Below are 13,978 nucleotides of genomic sequence, written 5' to 3'. Positions count from 1 at the left end.
ATGTTCCATGCAAAATCTCCAATCAATTATGTTGTAGTCTTTCCTGAGTAAACTTTGGCTAAAAAACACAAGTCTTCCTTGTTGGTCATGGTTAACCCAGGCATAACCTCCAAATCTATGTCTTCCTTCTTAATACCATCTGGCAACCCCCAATCAAACAAGTAAACAAGATTAGCAAGCATTAGCTCCACTTCAAGAACTCCCATTGATATTCCAGGACAAATTCTCCTACCGGCCCCAAACGGGATCAACTCAAAATCACTCCCTTTAAAGCCAATATCACTATCAAAAACCTCTCGGGTAAAAATTCCTCAGGATTCTCCCATGATCCAGGGTCTCTTCCAATGGCTAGCGCATTCACATAAACTATGGTTTTCTTAATATTGTACCCATGTATAATTGTATCTTCATTTGTTTCTCGAGGTATGAGAAGTGGAGCTACGGGGTATAATCGCAAGACCTCTTTTACCACCGCCTTCACGTAGATGAGTTTCGAAAGATCATCCTCGTCTACTTTACCCTTGTTTCCAACCGCATTTCTCACCTCTTCTTGTACTTTCTTCATTTCTTTAGGATTTTTCATTAGTGATGTCATCGCCCAAACCAATGTAGCCGCGCTATTATCAGTTCCGGCTACCAATATATCCTAAAAGAACAAAGGATATATGATATGAGAAAAAAAAAACATGGTAATTCCACAAGTGTGGTTAAAGGAACATAATGTCAATTGATATTCATATATTTCAGAAAGATAGCATATAGTAATTACTGTGAGAATGGCCTTTATGTGATCATTAGTTAGCTCAAAGGGATCCAAGACTTTATCTTTCTTAAGTTGAATCAAAATGTCAATAAGGTCTTGGTCTTCCTCATTAGACTTGGTTAGTTCTTGGTAAAATGAATCTAAGCCTTTGAAGCACTTCTCAAGCCGATAAAATTTGCCCATCATCCTATCTATCAAGCGCGCAAATATTGAACCAGGCCAAAGATCCGAAAGGAAGTAGTTCGTTATCGTTGCCTGGAGTTCATGAAGTAGTCGAAGAATCTTCTTACTCTCCTCTCCATCTTCATACCTCTTGCCAAAACCGACTCTCGTTACAATAGTACTCATCACAATGTGGGAGATTACATTCAAGTTTACATGTTTAGACAAAAGTGCCAATTCATGTATCTTCTTCATGGCTCGTGAGACCTCGTCTTCACGAATGTACCTAGAAGATTGTATCCTTTTTGGGCTAAAAAGATAAACACTAAAAACTTTTCTCATCTCCTTCCAGTTCTTATTATATGGTGATAAAGCCACATCACGGCCATTGTAACCGATTGTTTTTATGCCATGTAGTAACGGCCTGCTACAAAAGGTAAGATCTTGGGTTTTTAGGATTTCTTTTGCTAGACTCGCCGAAGAAACAACGATGGCTGGGATAAAACCTATGTTGAGGGATAGAATTGGACCATAGGATTTGGAGAGGTTCCATAGGGAAGTATGGAGGCTTGAATTATCGATCTGGTGCATGTTTCCAATAAAGGGTAGTCCCCGAGGGCCAGGCGGACGACGAGTTTTTGATTTGCTGTTGACGATTTTTGAAGAAGGTAGATGAAAGATAGGAGAAGTGGCACAAGAAGAAACTGAAGAAGTGAGTCCATTGTTGATATGTTATTTCTGAGTATTACAATATGTTATATATAGACTTCCTAGAACTTATTGCAACTAGATGCGCTTTTATGAATTAACCGAAAGTCTATTTGAATTTAAAAAACGTGTGTCATGAGTTAAAAAATATATGTTTAAAATTACTTCAAAGCGTAGAGTTGTGTATCTTAATTATCCAAGAGTCAGGATTTTATAAATAGAGGTCTTAACATATACATGCTTGAATAGGCATAAAACAAAATTTTCAATATTTAGATGCTTATCCTAGAAAAAATGGACTAGATTGGTTTGGTGTTTTGAAAATGGGGAAAAGAGATACTAACTATATATAAGAATATTTAATGCACATAATTAAAAAGAATACTTACTCAAAACATATATTCTTATTGGTCGTTTAGGAACTGTATATAAGAATATTTAATGCAGTATTTTCTCTTTGGTGCAAAGCTCCTCATATCTTTGCGTTTGGCATTCGGGACATCCTCGAGCTACATAAGTGTTCAAAATTCCCTAGAAGAAAGGTGAAGTACTTTCATGTGGCTTGTCTTGTCTCGTTGTGCTGTCTTTGAAGAGCGCATAATGATATGGTGTTTAATGGTTCAACTGTGACGTTGGAAAGTGTTGTGTGCGCTATTAAAGGTCTTAGTTATCTTTGGGTTAAATATAGATCGAATGGTCTCTTTTGTCATGGGAGGATTGGTGTAGATTGAAAGTGTAATTATGTGCGTTGTTATGGTGGTGTCGGACAGTTTTGGTGCGTGGCTAGCTCCTTGCTATTCCGCCTCTCTTTGTACTTGTTCTTCTAATATAAATGCGTTCGTTGGCCGTTAAAAAAAATCTTATTGGTCGTAAATAGATTAGATCGTGACTCAGGTCGCAAAAAAGTCTGGTCACAGTTGCAATCTTGGTCAGTAAAGCTTCGGTCACAAACTAAGTTGCAAAAATGATTTGGTCGCTAAGTTTGTGATGATAATTTCAATCCGCAAGAATATTTGAGTCGCAAAGTGATTACTAACCAAGCCACCAAGGCCTAACCACCATCAAAACGATCCCATCAGTGCATTAATTTGCGACTGTTTGGCAGACTCAAATGGTAGATATTTTACTTGTGTGGTACTATATTTAGGATCTACTACTAGCATTGAAATAAAATTACGGCCTAATAATCCAAAAATTAATATACTATTTTGTCTTATATAATAAATAGTTGAAGGCTAGGATGTCATGCATATACTTATTAGTCTAATTTTCTCTTCTAATTTCTAATATTGTATCACATTAGTCCTAGTTATCTATGGATCATTAGTCAAAAATAATTTTATCAATTTGATTATAACATAATTGGGTGGATTGTATTCGTTATTCAAATGTGTGTAAATCACCTTTATAATCACCGTTAAAAAAGTTATATAATTAGTTAATTAATAATTATTATTAATTATGTTTGTTCATCATTTTCTTTTTATATAATATTTGATAACTTTTTCAATCCTTGATAATTTAAAACTTTAACTCCAACAAAAGACCAATCACCTAAAATTGGATGGGTGCTAACCAAAGTCTTGCATATTTTTATCTACTTTTTTTAAATTGAAATATTTAAAACTTCAAAAGTATCAATTTAACTATGGAGAACCTTGCATTTGTAATAACTCAATTTATTATCGTCAAGGAAGCTTTTAGATTTATTATATAGTATGCTAAGTTATATGTAATTTAAATCACAAGAAGTATTTTAAAAATCACAATTGAAATAACAGACCTTACTTATTTCATTTATTTTTTACCTTTAATTTTGTTCCTTTCATTCAAATGACAAACCTTATTTATTTTTATCATTTAACAAATTCCGTGCAATACAAGGGTTCAAAATCTAGTTAGTTACAAAGAAACAAGATGGTGGTTTGGTTATGAGTGATGTAGTTAAAGCTTAGGAAGTCTCGGACCTGAGTTCGAATCCTCCTCATCACGTTTAATCCGTAATTTCAGTCCATCTAGGTTTCACAGTTTGATTAAATCCTTCATAAACTTGAACTAAATAATAAATAAGAATTGTAATTAACTTTGATCTATAAATAAAAATTAATAATAGTAACAAAATGAACCGATACAAACCAAATTCTCACAGCATCTTTGTCACAATACGCGGGTTGACTTGAATATATAGCACCTAGTTTTTGATTAATATTAAAATAAAAAATGTATGGTATGTTACCCAAAAGATAAGGCGAGAGTCAAAAACTTAGGGTAATAATTGATTATATGTATTGAAGAGATTACATAGGATCCAACCCAAATGAGACCCAAGGATGCAAGCCCAATCCAGAAAGACCAAAACCCTTCAAAGACAAAAGGACAGGTCAATGAGTGAAGGGTTCCTTTTAGGATCTGGAAGCATCAGGTCAAGATGACGCACGTCTGAAGCAAAAGGGAATCGTCTGACGGATAAAAGGAGGAAACCTGTTTAAGTCAATAAAGCAGGATAAAAACCACTGAATAATAAGAGGTGCCCCCCCAGGCAACGGTCTGGAGGGAAAGATTCCCTTTGAGCTCTATATGTAATAAGACTTTGTATGTTGTAAAAAAAAAAGCATAGAGCAATATCATTCACTTTTCACACATAATACTCATCTCTCCGAACTCTCCACAGAAATTTCACATAATCAACTATTTGAATACGTAAATAAACTAGATTTATTTGAGGTTTCTACATTGGCGCCATCCGTGGGACACCTGCAACTAGGAAGTCCCACACCACGGTTTCGGAGAAGATGGTAGATCGAGATTCAGAACAAAACATCACTGGTGGACACCCGGTCACGGCTGGAACCGGGGACGAATCCACCATTACCAAGACAAGCGAGGTAACAAACCTGTCGAACTCACGGGACATGGAGGGACCGGTTCTCATAGAGGACGAGACGGAGAAGGAAGACTTAAGGGAAGAGTTGGAAAAGGGTCCTATGGCCAACCAGAAGTGGGAGATAACCCCTGAGTTCATCCGGACTCATCGGGATGCGCTCAGGGCATGCCTAGATGAGCAGGAGAAGGAAGATAAACTCGCTGCAGTCAAGACACGCCTGTCGTTTGATACCCCAAAATCCAAGAACGGAGAGGAACCCGAAAAGGAAGTCGACCCCTCCACCAATCCCGGGGTCCTCCTAGAGTCGTTGGTAACCTTCTTATCCTCAGTGAAAAGCAAGGAAAAATCCGCACCAAGTACCCTAGACGCTCTATACCGACCCTCGGATACTTCCGACGTATCAAAGTTCACTCGACGTATAGCCGAAGCTACTCTCCCACCAAAGCTCCGATATCCCTCAACGGTGGATAAGTACGATGGAACGCAGGACCCTGAAGACCACCTCCACGCTTTCCGAGGTGCAGGCATGGTCAGTGGGTGGACCATGCCTGCTTGGTGTTTAATGTTCCCTCAAACCTTGACGGGGGGAGCCAGGGTCTGGTTCGATAGTCTGGAACCGGGAAGCATAGATAGCTATGAGGAATTAAGGGGAAAATTCTTGCGAAATTTCAGTCAACAAAGGAAGGCCATGAAAAATCCCAACGAAATTCTGCATATCCGAAGGAAGGATGAAGAAAAGGTAGAACAATTTATGGACCGATACGTAGCTAAAAGCATGAACATCAAAGGGGTTCCGGAAGTCATGAAGATCAGCGGATTCATAAATGGTGTAAGGTTTTCACAACTTACAGAGAAACTAGGGGAAGACTTTCCCACCACTTTTGACCAACTGATGGATAGAGTTCGAGCGTTTGTCAGGGGGAAAGACACGGGTTCCAAGCTACGAGAATGGGAAACGAAGAAAACCCCACCCAAATTCCCAGGTGGAAAGGGCACAGGGAATGCCAGCTCTGGCAAGATACGAGCACCTTTCAACAGATCCCGTTTTACACCATACCGACCACCAGGGAACCACTCAGGGTATGTACCCTCCACCACATATCATCCCCCGCGCTTCCCCAGCATTCGACCGGAGGGGGGGGGGAGATATCGACCCCCATTCAGGGGGAAGGTGAACCTGGGGGAGGAAGACGTGTTGGCAACAGATAAAGCAAAGTATCCGGTCAGAACTCCGAGCCCGTTCAAACAAGCATACAAGCCTAACCCCGCCGGGTATTGCAATTACCATAAAAGTACCAGTCATACCACTAAAAATTGTGTCCAGCTGAAAAGATTATGGGAGACGGCTCTAAAGACGAGACAACTGCCATCCCCCAACCAGAGAACCGGCACCCCGGGTTAAGGAAGAAGAAGAAGACAAGCACTTCGTGGATATGATACGAAGAAGAGACGAAGGGGATGGAAATCCGGGCCGACCCCTTAAAGCGGTTAGGAAAGAATTCCCACCGATAAGTACGGAATGGATAAAAGCAGAGGTGCATTTCCCCGACATAACTGAAAGCGAAGCCAGGGAAATGCCACTGAATATCTCGGCCAGCGTCGCCGGACACCGAGTGGCACGAGTGCACGTGGATGAGGGCAGTGGAGTGGAAGTGATGTACGAGCACTGCTTCTTGAGGTTACAAAAGGATGTCCAGGAAAGGATGGAAGAAGATTTATGCCCACTGATGGGGTTTTCCGGGGAGGTAGTGGAGCCTTTAGGATCCCTCAACCTTCCGTTCACACTTCGAGATGGAGAGAAGACGCGGACGGTATGACTTCGTTTCTCCGTCGTCCGGGCCCCATCGAAATACAACATCATCCTGGGCAGACCATGCAGGAAGGCACTTAGAGCTGTCCCCTCCACCGTCCACGGATACATGAGGTTTCCCACTCCAAAGGGAATAGCTACCATCCGATCATCGTCGGAAATAATAGCCAGTGTTAATCGAAACACAACAAAAAGGAAGGGGGTGGAGGAATGGGTGCTCAATGGAGAACATCCTGAGCAGACGGTAAGGATAGGGTCACAATTATCTGATAAAGGAAAGGCAAGTCTGAAGGAGTTGTTGCTGCACAACGCAGATGTATTCGCATGGACTCACCGTGATATGACGGGAGTCCTCCGAACCTGGACGCAACACACCCTAGATAAATTTCGCTGGGCGGAACCAGTCAAACAGAAGAGAAGAAGTTTGGGGCTTCAAAAGAGCCGAGCAGTCCGGGAGGAAACAACTAAGTTAGTACAAGCAAGGATAGTAAGGGCGGTCAAGTATCCCCGTTGGATATCAAACCCGGTGATGATCGCTAAAACGGACAACAGTTGGCGTATGTGTATTGATTTTATAGATCTAAACAAGGCCTGCCTAAAAGATTCATACCCTCTCCCAGAAATTGAAAAAAAGATAGAATCCCTCGCCTAGTATCCGCTCCGATGTTTTTTAGACGCATATAAAGGGTACCAACAGATCCAAATGAACCCTCATGATGAAGAAAAAACCGCCTTTTATACAGACGAAGGGACTTTCTGCTACACCAAGATGCCCTTCGGCCTCAGAAACGCCGGAGCAACGTACCAACGTTTCATGGATCGACTATTCGAGGGCCAAAAAGAGAGGAACGTGGAAATTTATGTGGATGTCCTAGTCGTCAAAAGCAGGGACAAAGAGAGGATGCTTGGGGACATCCGGGAAACTTTCAACACCCTTCACCAGGCAAATATGAAACTCAACCCGAGTAAGTGTTCATTCGGAGTCGAAGAGGGGAAGTTCCTGGGGGTGGTTGTGACCAAGGGCGGATTTAAAGCAAACCCTGAGAAGATAGAGGCCCTAGTTCAGATGAACCCCTCGAGGAACATCAAGGAGGTACAAAGGTTACAACGGAGGTTAGTCTCCCTGAACTGATTCCTCTCAAAGATCGCAGATCGAACCCTCCCCTTTATGGCAGTGTTAAGAAGATGCATGAAGAAGAACAAGTTCTGCTGGGATACGGAGGCTGACGAGGCTTTCCGAGAACTCAAATTGCACTTAAGCGAACTTCCTTTAATTACCTCACCGTTTCCAAAAGAGAAGTTGGTCCTCTATTTGTCCTGTACAGGCCAGACCATCAGTTCGGCACTGATGGTAGAAAGAAAGGGAGCTGAGATTCCTATATACTTTATAAGCCGGACCCTGAAAGGCCCAGAAGAGAGGTATTCCCCTATTGAGAAACTGAAAGGCCCAGAAGAGAGGTATTCCCCTATTGAGAAACTGGTATTGTCATTGGTCTACACAGCCAGGAAGCTCAGACAATACTTTCAGGCACATGAAGTCCAAGTGTTGACCGACAAGCCCCTTCAACGGATATTGACGAAGCCTGAGATATCCGGTCGTTTAGCCAAGTGGGCTATAGAGCTGGGAGAATACTCAATCGAATACAAACCCAGAACTGCCTTCAAAGGGCAGGTGATAGCCGACTTCCTTACCGAAGCTCCGGCATCCGAAATTGAAGAGGTTCTTCCCCAGGGAAGACCAGGGGGAAGTGAGAAAGTTCCATCCCCAGAAGACATTAGGGAAGAACACCTGAAAAACCAAAATGAGCCAGTCTGGAACTTACACACGGACGGGACTTCCAACGAAGATAAGAGTGTGGCAGGTCTGATACTTGTCAGCCCAGAGGGGACTGAATTTACGTATACCATACGATTGAGTTTCGCTAGCACCAACAACGAGGCTGAGTATGAAGCCCTACTGGCTGGCCTTCGAGTGGCACATAAAATGTCAGCCAAACGTATCCAGGCTCACGTTGATTCTTTGCTAGTGGCCAACCAAGTGAACGGGGACTATGAGTCGAAAGACCCCAAGATGATAGAATACCTCAAAAAGACGAAAGAGTTGTTACAAGGCTTCCAGGAAGCAAAGGTAGTACACATCCCCCGAGGACAGAATAAGAAGGCTGATGCTCTCAGTAAGTTAGCCTCGGTAGCCTTCGATCACCTTGAAAAAGAGGTCCGGGTAGAAACCATGGGACAACCATCCATCTTGGAAAAGACCGTCGGAAACGTGGAGACATACGGGTACAGTTGGATGGCCCCCATCGTCCGGTATTTGCAAGAATGAATTGTACCCGAGGGTAAACAAGAAGCCCGAAGACTGAGAATCAAGGCGCTACAGTACGAGATGATAAATGGTGCCCTCTACAGGAAATCCTACTTGGGCCCGTCACTGAAATGTATTGATTACGAAGAGGCCGAGTACATCATCCGAGAGATCCACGAAGGGATATGTGGGATGCACATGGGAGCCAAAATGGTTGCAGCCCAAGCCATGCGAGCCGGGTATTATTGGCCAGCTATGTTCCTGAGTGCTTTGCGAGAGATACGGAAATGTGACAGTTGCCAGATTTATGCCCCAGTCACCAGGAAGCCAAAACTCAACGTCGTGCCGGTCAGTTCCACCTGGCCCTTCCGAAAATGGGGCATCGACATTGTGGGTCCTTTTTCGGAGGGATCAGGCAAAGCCAAGTTCCTTGTGGTAGCTATAGATTACTTCTCTAAGTGGGTCGAAGCGAAGCCCCTGGTCACTATCACGGGACAACAGGTCAAAAGATTCGTATGGGAAAACATCGTGTGTCGCTTTGGAATACCCCACACCATTGTGAGTGACAATGGGAAGCAATTTGAGGGAGGGGTCTTTCGAGAATGGTGCGAATAGTTGCACATTAAGCAGGTGTTCGCGTCAGTCACACATCCCCAAGCAAATGGGCAAGTAGAAAGAGCCAATCGAAGCATCGTGGAGGGTATCACCAGCTGTCTGGGGAGAGAACGGGGTTCGTGGGTAGATGAGCTGCCACACGTTTTGTGGGCCCATCGAACGATGCCAAAGGTTAGCCATGGTGAGACACCTTTTAGCTTAACCTACGGCACCGAAGCAATGATACCGGTGGAGATAAATGTCCCCACACATCGAACCCGACAGAGTGAAGAAGAGAATGAAGGTGATCTCCGACTCAATTTGAACTTTGCTGAAGAAAGAAGGGAAGCAGCAGCACGACGGGAAATTGAATACAAAAAGCAATGGAGAAGTACTACAATGCCAGGGTGAGGGAAGTGAAATTTAAGGTCGAAGACCTAGTACTGCGAGAAAATGAGGCCAGTCGACAAGAAAATCAGGGGAAGTTAGGACCTCGATGGGAGGGGCCTTATCAAGTCATTTGGGCAGGAGAAAAGGGAGCCTACAAACTGGCATACCATACGGGAGAAGAAGTACCCCGTATGTGGAATGCCATGCAACTAAGAAAGTATTATGCTTAGAAGCCTCGGTCAAGGAGAGAAGAAAGGAGTCAAGGCAAAGAATTTCCCAATGGCGTTTTTTGTAATATCTGGCTATACTCCTTTGGGTGACTATGTCACATTCTAATAATTACCTCTCCAAGAGGGAATCCATGTAATAGGGCGATTAATGCTTTGTCTTTTTGATCAATCTATGCCATGCAATTTGATACCTCGCATGGAATTAAACGTTCTTTATGTTTTCTCCGTGAAACCTAACTGTTTGACCAGATAACTAGTCTCCGAGACAATCACTAAACCAAAATTATCAAACACCCCTCCATCAAGAAAAGGTAGGAGGGAGGCCTCGCTGATAGGCTACAAGGTTAACCAATAAACTTATCAAGTAAAACGAAACGATCAAATAGTCCTAAGCAATCAAGCAAAATCATCAACATAACAACATATAACCCTAAGTATGGTTTAATTTAAATGATTAAGACCACCAAACCACCTCAGTGGGAAAACAAAGTCCAACCCCTCAAGGGGGAAAACATCGATTACATCAAGCATAAGACCCCCAGGGGGCTAATACATACGAACATTCTTACGAATAATAAGTAAACGAAAACAGCAAAAGAAAAGAGAGTTGATCAAAAGTCATAACGATCCACACAAATTCACGATTACCCTTGAGGAGGAGGAGTGAGAGGGTCGACTACCAACGACATGGCCCGAATCTCTTCCACCGAGATATCGGGGACTGCTGAAAGCTGATCTAAAAACGGAGGCTCGTAAGCAACGTAGGTTCTGAAAGCCACCTCAGCCTCTGCATCCATGGTCTCGGAATAGGTGGGGGTTTCAGCAAGAGGAATGCCCCGGGATTGGAACTCATAACCTTCTCTCAAACCACTTTGATATCCTGAAGAGAAAACAACACAGGTCATTGCATCTCTAACCAAACAAGTCTTGCGACAAGATCGAGCCCGACCAAAAACCAACTTGAACCCTTCAGACACCATCCACGCCCAATCAGCTTGGGAGCTCTTAAACGCTTGCTCCATCTTGTCATACTTCTCCTAGAGTTCTCCGATCAACTTGTCTTTATGAGTTTCCATTTTCTCATACTTCTCCTGAAACTCCCCGATCAACCGATATTTGTGAACACGATTCGCATCTACCTCACTCTTCAACCTCTCGTTCTCTTCACGCATCTCCCCAAAACTAGCTTCAAACTGGCAACAAAGGAAACCAAAAAACAGATAAATACCATGAACTGAGGCAAAGGAGTGAGAAGAGGAGAAGAAAAGAGTAATTCCATAACCTTATCTCACTCCACCCGAGCTTTCGATAGCTCCACACCCAACCGGACAGTTTCATCTTGAGCCTTTTTCAAATCCGCCTTCAAGCTTAGCACCCCTAAAGATTCCTCCTGAGCCAGGAGAACTTGTTGTCTCAGACGTTGAACTTTCCCGTGATTCTTCTCATTCAACTGCTCAAGCCTATGGACTTCTTCCTTCAGTTGTTGTAACATCTGACCATCATCAATAACAGCTTGACGAGCAGCTACCCCGAGTGCAAGAGCTCTATATAAGTGGTTCCCTAAATCGCTAACCAAGCGATCCCGGTCCAACGCTCGAATGTTAGGCGAATCAACGGGAGGAATGACACAGGAAAGAAACTCATGCGCTTGCAGAGGAACGAACACGGGATCATCATTCAGCTCCTCCACATGTTGAATAGGTGAACTTTGAGGGGCGGGGCCAGATCCTTCAAGAGGTTTGATAGGAGAGTCAGATTGGGCCTGATCTGACCCAACAGATGCACACATATCAGCAGGGGCAACCACGGGAAACTCGAAGTCACCTTCTAAATGGATAGGTTCGACAGAGGAGGTCACTGGACGGGATGAGGACGACTGACCCAGATAAGGTCGCTTTGAACTCCTTAAGCGATGCTTCATGGAGGCTCCATAAACGTTAGCCAGAGCCTTTTTCCGTTTAGGGGTATCTGATACATCAGTATGGGTACCGGGAGCAGGATGATCTGAAGACGCTGACCCAGTCCCCGAGCTTGCCGGAGGAGTTACGGGGACAGACACGAAGGAAGCAGCCTTCAAGGGACCTCTCACTAAGGCATCTTTTAGACTCATTTCTGCATATAAAAAAAACAACAAGTTAGAAATGTTAAAAGGACAAATAAGCAAGCATATAGAAAAACAAGAGGTCAGGAACCACGAACGCCGTCAAATATGGCCGGACGAGTAGAAGGATCTGACCATATCCGGCTCAATCCAGCCATACATAACAAAGGTTCAGGATAAGTCATGGCTTCAGTGGGGTTGCTAATCAACAATCTGTATAAATCGTCTTGAGGCAGGGGTGGTCGAGGAAGAGAATCATGAATGAGAGCATTCGTAAGTCGTCGGCTGCGGAAACCCGGGGCAAAATTAAGGGACACGAAGAAAAAACTGTTTTTCCATTCCTTAGGATTAAACCCAGTGGGCATCTTTGAGCAACATGAAGGATGTTTGTTCACGGGGCGGCGCTCAAAGGTGAACCAATCACCATCCACCTTCAAGCGATAGAATCGCCGAAACAAAGGCACGGTGGCAAAGCCTTCCATAGCCCTACAGGCGATTTCAAAGTGGGTCACACGCAAAAAACCTAAAGGGTGGACCTGGTCGAATCTTAGTTTATGAAACTTCAATAAAGCTAGCTGAAATTCCGTCAGAGGATAACGAATGTTGGCACGTTCTAGGTTTCTGGTATACAAGGTAAGCAACTCGGGATGACTAAGAGCCGTTTCACCAGGTTTAGGTAAAACGGGTGACAAAGATAAAGGTATTTGGTAACGGGCACATATCTGAAGCATCTGATCCTGGGTTAAGATAGAGGTTGTCGAATACAAGCCGTCGCGGCTCATGGCGAAAGAGAAAAGATAGGATCGAAGGAAAAGAACACTGACCTGAGTGAAGAATGAAAACCAAAGGGGGAAAAAAAGGGTCGTCGGAGTTATGTGAGAGAGAAAGGTAAAAAGGAGATGGATAATTTATGGGATGGGACACCAAAGAGCAGGGCAGTAATTGCTGTGTAAAAAAGCGTGCAATTCAATCTCAACCACACCTTTTACCGCCTCCATAATTAACCAGGCTGGGCCAGCGGTGATTATGCACTCATGAGAGGCCCAACTTATACAGATCAGTAGCCAGGGGCCAAACGAATATAAAGATCAAGAAAGCAGGCAACGGTGAAGTGAAGAATTAAGTCTATTCCTCATATCATAAATAACATGAGAAATAGACTAGGGGACTTGAAGAAATTACATAGGATCCGGCCCAAATGAGACCCAAGGAAGCAAGCCCAAAACCCTTCAAAGACAAAAGGACAGGTCAACGAGTGAAGGGTCCCTTTTGGGATCTGGAAGCATCAGGTCAAGATGACGCACGTACGAAGCAAAAGGGAATCGTCTGACGGATAAAAGGAGGAAGCCTGTTTAAGTCAATAAAGTAGGATAAAAACCGCTGGATAATAAGAGGTGCCCCAGGCAATGGTCTGGAGGGAAAGATTTCCTTTGAGCTCTATATGTAATAAGACTTTGTATGTTGTAAAAAAACAAGCATAGAGCAATATCATTCACTTTTCACACATAATACTCATCTCTCCGAATCCTCCATAGAAATTTCACATAATCAACTATTTGAATACGTAAATAAACTACATTCATTTGAGGTTTCTACATTTCTTACAAATCAGTTTGTTTCATTCTTTGAGTATGAACCATGATGTGCTATGTGCCACTTAAATTAGTAGTCCTATATTTTGGGTTATTATACTAATATGAGTTTAGATAATTTTGGGGTACACTGATTTATCTTTTTTTTTTTTCAGCTTAAACATCATACATATTACATATGTTAGGTAAACAGATAATATGTTGTGTCGCCAGCTATTTTTAGATTATAAAACCAAGTTTTTTTAAATTAGAGGTTGGTTAGGTTTGTTTTGTTTCGGTACTACTTAAGGTTAAAGTTGAATTCAAGCTCTAATTATAAAAGCATGTTGGTTTGTAACATCTTATCCCGAAATAAGTTGAGTTGACACACAGAATTCTAATGTAATTCAATTAATACTTTGAGATGTTCAACAACACCCGCCATTACATCGTTTGTATC

General features: G+C 42.9%; 2 protein-coding genes and 1 pseudogene across 3 annotated transcripts in view; 2 read left to right on the top strand and 1 right to left on the bottom strand.

Annotated features, from left to right (window-relative positions):
- Positions 1 to 13,978, top strand: part of LOC143539479 (large ribosomal subunit protein eL8y-like) — a 243,587-nt gene that overhangs the window by 147,401 nt on the left and 82,208 nt on the right. The window lies entirely within an intron of this gene.
- On the bottom strand, positions 27 to 1,647 carry LOC143539435 (5-OH-xanthotoxin synthase pseudogene; annotated as a pseudogene). The gene is made up of 2 exons (XR_013136440.1): positions 770 to 1,647; positions 27 to 646 (listed from the first exon to the last, which is right to left on the bottom strand). The product of XR_013136440.1 is annotated as a 5-OH-xanthotoxin synthase pseudogene (transcript).
- LOC143539434 (uncharacterized) lies at positions 7,676 to 8,653 on the top strand. Its single transcript, XM_077032752.1, has one exon. The coding sequence runs from the start codon at positions 7,676 to 7,678 to the stop codon at positions 8,651 to 8,653; it is 978 nt and encodes a 325-aa protein (XP_076888867.1).

Source organism: Bidens hawaiensis, unplaced genomic scaffold (genome assembly GCF_021521415.1).
Source record: "Bidens hawaiensis isolate Kalapana, Puna unplaced genomic scaffold, B.hawaiensis_p1.1 tig00011896_1, whole genome shotgun sequence".
NCBI classification, from domain to species: Eukaryota; Viridiplantae; Streptophyta; class Magnoliopsida; order Asterales; family Asteraceae; genus Bidens; species Bidens hawaiensis.
This window is presented reverse-complemented; position numbering and strand designations above follow the sequence as displayed.